Source organism: Blennius ocellaris (genome assembly GCF_963422515.1).
Source record: "Blennius ocellaris genome assembly, chromosome: 7".
In the NCBI taxonomy this organism is placed as follows: domain Eukaryota; kingdom Metazoa; phylum Chordata; class Actinopteri; order Blenniiformes; family Blenniidae; genus Blennius; species Blennius ocellaris.
The window spans coordinates 1577455-1588429 of record NC_137656.1 but is presented as its reverse complement, the minus strand read 5'-3'; the positions used below and the strand labels follow the sequence as shown (position 1 = coordinate 1588429).

General features: G+C 45.9%; 2 protein-coding genes across 2 annotated transcripts; both read right to left on the bottom strand.

Annotated features, from left to right (window-relative positions):
- Positions 1-386: 386 nt before the first annotated feature.
- zdhhc12a (zDHHC palmitoyltransferase 12a) lies at positions 387-3060 on the bottom strand (the record flags this gene model as incomplete). The annotated part of the gene is made up of 5 exons (XM_080499085.1): positions 387-702; positions 1520-1689; positions 2013-2093; positions 2159-2316; positions 2964-3060. The coding sequence occupies 5 exons, from the start codon at positions 3058-3060 to the stop codon at positions 387-389; spliced, it is 822 nt and encodes a 273-aa protein (XP_080355211.1).
- Positions 3061-4272: 1212 nt separating this feature from the next.
- On the bottom strand, positions 4273-10673 carry slc25a25a (solute carrier family 25 member 25a). The gene is made up of 10 exons (XM_080499077.1): positions 10410-10673; positions 8546-8672; positions 8368-8455; positions 8157-8268; positions 7219-7377; positions 6518-6670; positions 6276-6383; positions 5996-6163; positions 5281-5431; positions 4273-5176 (listed from the first exon to the last, which is right to left on the bottom strand). The coding sequence occupies exons 1-10, from the start codon at positions 10569-10571 to the stop codon at positions 4992-4994; spliced, it is 1413 nt and encodes a 470-aa protein (XP_080355203.1). The 5' UTR covers positions 10572-10673; the 3' UTR covers positions 4273-4991.
- Between the last annotated feature and the right edge of the window lie 302 nt (positions 10674-10975).

Here is a 10975-nt window from a genome sequence, read left to right as displayed (position 1 = left end):
AAAATAATTTTCTTCTTGACATGAAAAAAGAAAAAAGAAAAAAGGGAAAAAAGAAAAAAAAAGGAATTAAAAACCAATTTTCTTCTTCTTGACATGAAAAAAGAAAAAAGGAAACAGAAAAAAGGAAGTATAAACTCATTTTCTTCTTCTGCACATGAAAAAACAAAAAAGGAAAAAGAAAAAAGGAAACAGAGAAAAAAAGGAAGCATAAATTAATTTCCTTTTTCTTGACAAGAAAAAGGAAATAAACTAAACTAAAATACAAACATCGTATATTTTAGAAATGCACTGATACCAGTATGTGACCAGTCGTGTCTTCTGTGTGTGTGTGTGTGTGTGTGTGTGTGTGTGTGTGTGCGTGCGTGCGCGTGCGTGCCTGTGCGTGTTCACACGGGGTCGGTGTGTCTCTGGTACACCCGCTCCCAGGCCACCGTCCTGCACAGGCAGAAGAAGTCCCGCAGGTTGCAGGCCAGGCCGCGGTCGAAGGGGTTCTCCTCGTCCCGCCGGTTCTTCAGGTAGGAGATCCGGTGGCGCGACATGAACTCCCAGGTGGTGCAGTTGATGGAGGCCAGGTAGAGGTGGGAGCCCAGCAGCAGCGCCACCACCACCGAGTAGATCCCCACCACGGCCAGCGCCGCCAGCAGGAAGCCGTTGGCCCGCAGCCACGGCGCCCAGGAGCTGCCCCCCGGGGAGAAACCAGACCTGCAGGACAGAACAGTCACGTTCTCTTCTGTTCTCTTCTGTAACCTGACTCACAGTGAACACAAGGTGATCATTTAAAATTATTCACATTTCGTTGTACCTGTTACAATGACAATAAAGGAAATTCTGATTCTCTGATAAATACCATATAAACAAAAAAATAAAAATAATAAATATATATATATATATATAGTTTTGACCATTTAAAAAAATTTATATATTTTTTATTGTTTGTGTTTTGCATCACTGATCTCGTCACAGATTGTGTTCTATGTTAAGCTGGAAAAAAGGTAAATAAAAAGTTTAAAAAATATTAAAAAAAATAAAAGACTTATAATTAAACTAATGCAAATGTTCAGCAATGTATACTATATATATATATATATATATAATATATATGTGTGTGTGTTCTATGTTTAGCTGGAAAAAAGGTAAACAAAAAGCAAAAAAGTTTTTTTAAATAAACTTATAATTAAACTAATGCAATTTTGCAGCAATGTATACTATATATATATATATATATATATACATAGTATACATACATGTATACATATATGTGTGTGTGTTCTACGTTAAGCTGGAAAAAGGTAAATAAAAAGTCAAATTAAAAACAAAATTTTAAATAAAACAGTTTAGAAGAAATAATTATAATTCAAGATGTTTGTGTGACTATAAAACAATAACAAACAAAAAAACGTGTGAACTTTTAAGCTCTATAAACTGAATGCACAGAACAGTAGATCCTGGCGGAGTGATTTGTAGCGTGTGAGCGGAGTGTCGGGTGTGGCGGGTGTGTCGGGCGTGGCGGTGGGCGTACAGGGCGATGTGCAGAGCCCAGAGCAGCGCCAGCAGCTGCACCAGCAGGTAGACGATGAACCAGCGGTGGTTCCTCTCGCCCACACAGTTCTCGATCCAGGGGCAGTGGTGGTCGAAGCGACGCACGCAGTGTCTACACGTCTGGCAGTGCTTCGCCCTCATCGGCTGCTGCTTCCAACGACAAGAGCAGAGGAACACAACCGTCCTGCGTCACGCACGTGATTAATGTTAGCAGAACCAATGTCAGTAGTTCTCGCTTGCGTGTCTGAGATCACAGCCTGCTTTATGTCACAATTCTGAATGGAAACCGCAGAAGACCGCCATTAAAATCTGCATTGTTTGTTTTTGCTCCCACTTTTCATGGGCTGAACTTTCTATATGTACACAAAAGGCCTATTTCTCTCTAATATCGTTCATATTTGTTTAAATCTGACTGAAGGAGAGAGAGAGAGAGAGAGAGAGAGAGAGAGACGAGTGGAGATGAACCAGAATACCTGCAGGAGACAGAATCCACAGCGCCTCAGCTGAGGAGACGGAGAGTCCGAGACCAGGACCACTGCTTCCTCATTCAGACCCTGAACACAACACGGAGAGTCAGACACACACACACTCACACACACACACTCACACACACACACACTGCGGTGAAGCTGGTGGTCCTCACCTTCACATTGTCTGCGAGGACGAAGCCCGGATCCATTAAGGACACAGTGAAGTAGAAGAGGACGGACAGCAGGACCAGCAGGAAGAAGAGGGACGGCAGCAGCAGCTCTCCTCGCTCCTCACACCTCCGGATGTCTGCACACACACACACACACACACACACACACACACACACACACACACACACACACACACACACACACACACACACACACACACTTTGATTCTTTCCAGTCCAGCTCACACAGACACAGCAGATTCTGAATGCAGCTCCTGTGATCCGATATTCAAATGGGAGGAAATTAAAGGAAAAGCTGGATTTGGGGCAAGAAATTTTGAATCCATTTTTGTACCAATGTTAAAGTGTTGAAAAGCTGTATAATATGACTCCTTTAAAATGACACAAACTGGTTTTGGTGATTTTTTTTTCACAATCTGTTTTAGTCACATTTTTTCAAAACCTCCACAATTTTATGAAATCAGGAGTTCGGTATTTTCTTCTGACTTCTCAGCACATCTCAACTCAGATTGTTTTCTTAATGGCTGCTTTTAATGTTGGAAATGTGGACTTGCTGATTTGACATTAAAAAGATTACGTTTAAAAAAAAAAAAAAAAAAAGTAACTTTCAGTGTTAAACAGGAAAGGAGCCGTTTCTTCCAAACATCCCAGTCAAACATAACAAAAGTGACCCTAGCCTGAAATTAACCTAAACTGAACTAACTCGTATCACAAAGCAGAGGAAGCTAACAGCAGCTAACAGGCCAACGCCTCCGTGACTCACCGGTGTTGTGCAGGAACAGGATGAGTGTTATGACCCAGGTCAGCAGGGTGTGAGCGGTCCGAACCAGCAACCCGGAGCGAAACACGCTCTGGCCCATTTTAACCACTGGAGCGGGGTGTGAGCTCCACTGGCAACCGGCTAACCGGGTGTTAGCTCCACTGCTAACAGGCTAACCCGGTGTTAGCTCCACTGCTAACAGGCTCACCGGGCATCAGCTTCACCGCTAACAGGCGAGACCCAAATTAACGATTCATACACAAACGGTAGCGTTTTTTTCATGCGCGTGAAATTTGACGATTAATGTATAAAATTGTGAATGAAAAGGGAGAAAACATGGGTTTGGGTCAGTTTCGAAGGCTCTGAATGTGTTAAATTTGCTATGATTCTGCCGCCATGTTGTTTGTTTTCATACGGTGGCCCGTTCAGGACAAACTCCGCGAAATGAACCCTGCGTTCAAAAACTATGTGACGAAGACTTTAATATTATTCATGTATAATCTGTTTTATTAATATATTATATAATACAAATATATTATGTATTATATAGATAGTTAGATATAGAGAAATAGACATAGAAAGCATTTTTTTGTTTTGTATTGTCTTGATATTATCTGACCTTAAAATTCAACGGAAAAAAACGGAAATTACAATGAATATTAGATGTTTAAAATGTGCTTATAACAATCTTCCTCCTTTCATAACCAGTGAAAATAGACATGTAGGCCACAAGACAACCAACATCCATCCAGAATATTTGACTTTAGTGCGTGTTCTGTCAACACTGAGCAATATTGATCAAAGCGACAAATTTCACCACAGAAGACAAATCTGCTGTAAATGTTAATATTGACTTTACCCTACAAGGATGTGGTGTTCGTTTTATTGATATTCAGATATCAAATGTAGGTGAACAACGTTCATTCATCTGAGGTCATCAACATTTTAGAGTTGGGAAAGATTAACAAAGTTGGTGGAAGCTGGTAGATAATTAAACATTCTCACAAAGTACGAATTGAATTTGACTGCATCTTACAAACCAAATTACATAATCAAAGATTTAATCTTAGGTTAAAGTAAAATGTTTAATACGATGGCATTTTTGTGATGCCTCCCGATGTGAATAAAAATAAAATATCCTTCATTTGCAGCACTCGGCATGATTGATTCTGATCACTTTTCCCGCAGTCACTCAGTATTGTCTTATGCATGCTATTCTCACAAAAAAAACAAAAGCTTTTAACATCCAGTAAATTAATGTTGAACGACAGCTCCAACCCACTCAGGGTTTATACACTGGCCAAGGATCGACACACCAGGTTTGACAGAAAAATTCACACATTAAAGAGAATTTGCATTTATTTGCAACAAGTTGGTCCATTAAAACAATTACACTTATTTTGTACAAAAGAATCCAGCATTGATAATATATGCAATATAAAGGCCTTTCTAGCATAATTAAAGTGCATTCTGTAATACAGCTTCCCTGTTATAACACGTTTCTGCTGTCAGTTCCTCTTAAAACTTGAGCTGAACAACACGCAAACACACCTCCTGAGAATAAAGTCCAAACTACATTCAAGTGTTTGAGACGTTAAGGCCGACGTCGAACATTACTCGCTACTCCTGAACGACAACTTGAGCAATAAATACGAAGGATGGAAATAAATACATTCATTCTTTCGTTAATGGGCAGGAGGAACTAAAACACGTGTGCAAATAATGTGCTTCTTCGGGAAGCGTCCTGCTTCTTGAGGCTCGTGTAATGTGCAGAGTGAGCAGCTGGTGGTCCATCACACATGGTTCAACCTGAACATTCCCTCCCCCCACAGTCAGAAAAGCCCTTTGGTCCTCCGGGACGTCCCGTCCAGCCAGACGGAAATAGCAGCAGTGTTTGTCCTCTACTCAAGTCTTTCTCATCTTTCCTCAGCTGACATTCACAGAATGTAAAAACTTCAGCCCCCCCCCTCGAGGGGCCGGAGGTCCTGAGGACTCCCGGGCACGAGCACAGGTCACGTGGAGGGCCGAGGTTTAGCGCGAGGTGACTCCCAGCTGAGTCTTCAGGTGTTCGTACACCACGTAGCTGATGCTGACGGCCGGGATGACCTTCAGGAAGTTCGGGGCGAGGCCCCTGTAGAGGCCCGTCGGCCCCTCCGTCTGCACGATGTGCTTGAAGAGGCCCGTCATGGTCACCTGCTGATTGCGCTCTGTCACGGCTGCAAAACAAAAAAAAAAAAAGGGGGAGGGGGTCCATGTTACTCGCCGCCACACACGGAAAACCCGCCCGGCGTGTCGTGCAGACGGAGATCGGAGGACTCACCTTGCGCCTGCATCCGGGTCCGGACCAGAGCCAGAGGGTAGCTGGCCAGCTGGCCGCAGGTGCTGGACGCCGTGCCGCAGGCCAGCAGGACCAGGACGCTGGGCTCGCTGCTGGACGCCCCGTACCTCTGCAGGTAGCTGTTCTTCAGGGTCTGACGGAGGGGAACAACGGAACATGAGTCTAGAGAACGTTCACTGTGTGTGAGTGAGTGAATGAATGAGTGAGTGAGAAAGACAGAAAGAAAGAAAGAGAAAGAGAGAGCGAAAGAGAAAGAGCGAGAGAGCGAAAGAGAAAGAGCGAGCGAAAGAAAGAGAAAGAGCGAAAGCGAAAGCGAAAGAGACAGAGAAAGACAGACAGAGAGACAGAGAAAGACAGACAGAAAAAGAGAGACAGAGAGACAGAAAAAGAGAGACAGAGAGACAGAAAAAGAGAGACAGAGAGACAGAAAAAGAGACACAGAGAGACAGAAAAAGAGACACAGAGAAAGAAAAAGAGACACAGAGAAAGAAAAAGAGACACAGAGAAAGAAAAAGAGAGACAGAGAAAGAAAAAGAGAGACAGAGAAAGAAAAAGAGAGACAGAGAAAGAAAAAGAGAGACAGAAAGAAAAAGAGACGGACAGAGAGAGAAAGAAAAAGAGACGGACAGAGAGAGAAAGAAAAAGAGACGGACAGAGAGAGAAAGAAAAAAGAGACGGACAGAGAGAGAGAGCTCACCTCATACACGGCCAGGTCGATGCCAGCGTAGGGGATGATGCCCAGCATGTTTGGCACGTAGCCTTTATAAAACGCCCCCAGACCTTCCCTCCTGAAGATCTGCTTGGCGCAGTCCGAGATGCTGGCGTACTGACCCGTCGTCCTCAAGGCCAGCCGGGTTTTCAGGACCTGTGAGTCGACGGAGAAGAAGAAGAAGATGGCGTCACTTTCGTTCGGCGGGGGGAGGGGGGGGGGGCGGGTTCTGAACACCCCGGCGGTTCTGATCAGGCTGCTAAATCACCTCCATGGGGTAGATGGTGCTCTGGGCGATGACGCCGGCCAGAGATCCGGCCACGAACCGCTCCAGGATGCAAAGAGTCTCCTGATCGCTGCCGATCATACGCTTGATCTGGAAGAAACACAGCGACACACACACACTGTAACACACCTTGTGACTCACACACACACACACTGCAGATGATGCATTTGAGCTGAATCACCCAGAAACAGACACACACACACACACTGGAGGAGTTCCTGTACCTGCTCATAAGCCATGAACTTGAGGGCGGACTCGGGGGCGATCTTCAGGACGTTGATTCCGTTGCCCCGCCACAGCGACCGTGTGCCGCCCTCTTTGATCATCTGCATCAGTCCAGTCATGATGCACATGTTGTTGGTTCGTGTTCCGTAAACCTGAGGAGAGGTCGGGGTGATGAGCACCGTGGAACCGAGGCCATACGACTCCAACCAACAACATTAATAAATTGGGTTTTATACAGTCGAAATGTCTAATCTACACGGCCTGAGACGTCTGGGGGAGGGGGGGCCTCGCACGGTGCCCTGAGGGACACCGGCGTTTAACCTACATTCGGAGCTGCCGGGTCAGACTGGTTTTATTGCGGAGAAAACAACCAAGGCAAACAGTCCCTAATCAATAAGGACTCCAAGTCCACATGAGCGGTGACGTGAGCGACTGACACAGATTCTCCAGAGTCGTGACGGTGAAGGCCGGCAGTGCCGGGTGTGCCTGAGCCCTGCAGCCCCTCATTGGCCGCTGGTCAGTCTTTGGACTGTTACACAGCTCTGTTAAACTTTAACTGGATGATGTTGGCGGACAACTTTCTCTTGAGTAACTGGGTGACTGTCTGCTGATCTTATGAAAGATCACGGCCTCCGAGGGGGGGGGGAGGGGAGCGCAACAATCGCCAGGCGTTCCCTCCAGCTTTTTTGGGCCTTCTTACCTGCATCATGACTTTGAGACGGTCCAGTGGGGCCGTGCAGGTCCTGGAAACTGCGCCAGCTCCTCCACCCGCAACCAGGTGCCTCCACCACATCCCCGTCTGCTTCTCCTCAATCGAGAAATCGTCCGGCACCATCAGGTTTTCCCCCACGTCGAAGATCTGCAAGCAGGACAGGACGGGGACGTTAGAAAGACGATCGCAAACCTTCTCAAGGGGTTTTGAAACGTTGACTTAACCAAGACGGAGCTTTGTGACCGAGTCATCGAGCACTTTGTTCTCAGAAATCTTCAACTTTAACAAGGTGGTACAACACCGGAAGGAAATGTTTCCACATCATTAAAACATCCTGACAGTTTGAGAAACCCTCTGTGAGGTCATTCACCACCGTCTGCTGCAGGGCAGGACTATTTCAGAACTGGTATAATCCCTACTAGATGCACACTGCATTGGAATCACACGGCTTCTGTTTGGCCCGTCGGACCCGGGTTCCATTTCAGGTGTCCGGGGTTTCGTCGGAACACGGCGCAGTCTGCCAGACTCATTAGAGGGAGAGGCACTGAAATAACCCGCCGGACACCAAAGATGTGCGTGTCCTCCTTCCTGCTGTCCGAAGCGGGCGCCTTACATAACCAGCCAGACAAACCGGCAAATCCCTCCACCCTAATCCTCCTCAGAGGGCCATTTCCTGTCAGGGCTAATGGAGATTAATTGCTGACGCACGTCTTGTGCTGCCACTGCCCTTCATGGAATTTGCTCTCTAATTGACCCGTTCATAACTCGCAGCAGGGCCTCCAACACTCCGTGGACATTGACCAGCGCCAGCGGAGGAGGAAGATAGCATTATCGGAGCAGAGGCGAGGGAACTGGAACATCTGATCAGTGATTCAGGTTCTCCGCAGAATCCCTGATCCGCCGACCGAACGAGAAGCGGGACCCACCGTGGAGTGTTTCCAGTAGAGGATGATCTCTGGAACGCCGTCCGACTTATCCGCCAGGGGGTCGTTGCTCCAGGCTTGACTGCTGATCGTTATCACTCCATTCTTATCCACACTGCAGGGAAAAAAAAAAGAATAAAGACAAAATAGAGAAACGTAAGACACCAATTTGTTCAAGCAACAGTGAAAAAGAACAAGCAGAGGATGAAGTTACCTCTGCAGCGCATTCACAGCGTGCTCCAGGGAAATATGGACTCCGAGGTCACGGAGAGACTGCATGAACTCTTTTGGGTCAACGCCACCTTGAAAAGAAGAAAGTGTCCTGGATTAAAACTAAAGCCAAATCAATTGAGCGAGCCCCGACATAGCTGAGACCCAAGAGACCCTCGTACCCGCAATCCTCCTGTCCAGACTCTTCACCACGAGCTTCAGGTCTTTCTCGTAGTCCTGCAGATAGTGAACAAACTCCTCAAAGTCCAGCTGTTCGTCCGAGCCGCTCACACACCGCTCCAGAGTTTTCTGCAAAAAAAAACCCCCACAAAATTTAAGTTTCTCATGGAGCCAAACAGAAAAAAGCTGCAATTTCATTTCATTTGAAAAGGATTTATTGACTTTTTTTGTTTTTAAATTCAAACTTAAATGGAGCTTCAGAGAGGAATAAATGTGCAGGAGACTTTAATGAGGGTGCAAAGCCTTCTCTGAATTACTCTTTGGGTAGTGAACCAGGAAGAGAATGTCTGAAATGTGGTTACCACTAAAAGCCAGACTGGTATGTCAGATAACCTAAAACAGGGTGAACTACGACCCACGTCATGACCCTGGTGTCAACACGTCGCCCTCTGGGCTCTCTTGAACGACTGGATGACGTCCAGGACCAGAGAGTATTATGTTGCAACAGCCTGGTTTCGTTCCAGCTCAGCTACAGGCTGACCCACCATCAGTGCTAATCCCTATCTACATTTAAACCAGGGGAGCTAAAAGGGCAGCGGAACACTAGCCGTCCTCCCGCTGGCCGGTTAGCGCCGGTACCTGACCTGCTGGCCCGAGCGCATGACCGTCACACTGAGGTACATGAGGAACGAGAACGTTCAGCTGTTAACCTCGACGGTTCACGTCGTGCCGTGCCTGGACTGTTGGACACTGCTCGTGTGCTCCCATCTGACTTTTGTTCAGGCCCAGAAATAGAAATGGACATAGAGGAGGTGACCACAAGTCAACCACATACTTTAAAATGCACATATTAATTTATATGCAATAAGAATGAAAAAGAAATTGGCAAGGAATCTATATGGGTGTGTCTCGCACAGTAAAAATGACTGTACATGGGTGAATGCTGGTATATTTCATGCAATTGTTAGGGTGTGAACATCTATATTGGGAAGCGGTGCACCATCTGTATTAATGCAATACTTAAATACTATCCCTAAATTTAAAAAATATATAAAAATCATCTAGTGTTTATCTCTTAACTCTGTCCACCGCTGAATGTTTCAATTGTCTTGATGGATTTTTATCACTAAAGGTAGCAATGCATTTCTAATCTAATCTCATCCTGCAACAGACTGTACTGATGTCCCAGAATCAACTGGAATAGAAGGTGTCTGCGTGTTCTAATCAATAGAGGCTACAATCCGGTTAAAATGGAGCAAGTGAGCAACACATTATTTAACTTTCAGCGACGTGCATGACCATGAGCTGCACAAGAATGTCGACAGATCACGTCATCATCAAGGCACGCATATATAAGCATTTAATTTAAAAAAAAAAAAGAAGTAATTTTAAAGAGTGCAGAAAATTAATCCTGAAGGAATTTAGTGGCGTGTGATCATTTTAATACCACCGGAGCAGTTTTCAGATTATTTAGATTCTTTACGTTACATACATTTTTTTTTTCCCCAAGTGGATTTTCCACGTGAGCAGGGCCCGCCTTACCGGCTTTTTACCGAAGAGTTCAAACTATCACAAATCTTACAAAAAACGTATCAAAACCAACTAAAACTCCGCTCCAAAGTAGCATCGTGTGGTTTAAACGCAATATAATGTCGTAACTCGGAGTTTTACCGGCGTTCATACGGGCGGCGCTCGGATTTGAGGCCTAGTCGTGAGGCTTTTCGCTGACTTACGCTAATGAAGGAAAGATTGAATGGCGGTTACAGGTGAAGGCATTTAACTCGTTTAGTGTGAAGAGGAAACCCGAGTGTGGTTATATCTACGGCGTGATGGATGGATAAATAATGTAAAGAAGATTATTCTGACCTCTCTCCACCGCTGGTACGTAGAAAACTCCTGCGAAGGCAGCAACACGCTCACTTTGTTAAACAGAGACTTCAGCTCGGACGGAAGGCTGTTCGACTCGAAATATTCCACCTCGACCGGGTCCGAGTTGGCCACCGGGACGTAAAGGCACAAACCCAACATGTCTGGTTCGGGAAAATTGGAAGAAACTACAATAAATAATAAATAAATAGCACTGCGTGATAACCCGTGGTGGGAGAGTGCTGAATGAGACGCCGGTAAGGAAATCGGCTCGCTAAAGAATGTAGACAGGCCACGCCCCTTACGGGAACCGAGCCGCGTCATTGGCTGGAAGGCGAGTCCCGCCAAGAGGTCCGACGTCATTCCACGAACGACCAATCGGAGAGAGGGCAGGTCTTTCTATGACCTGCCAATCAGAGGGGGCCGACGTCATTTTACAACCGATCAATCACAGCGAGGAGCCATTGACGGGCTCGTCAAGGTCCCGCCTCCTTCTTGGACACGTAGCAAGGCTCGACCAATCACGTGCTTCCATCCATTCAAACTGGCACTTGTGGCCGCTTTTG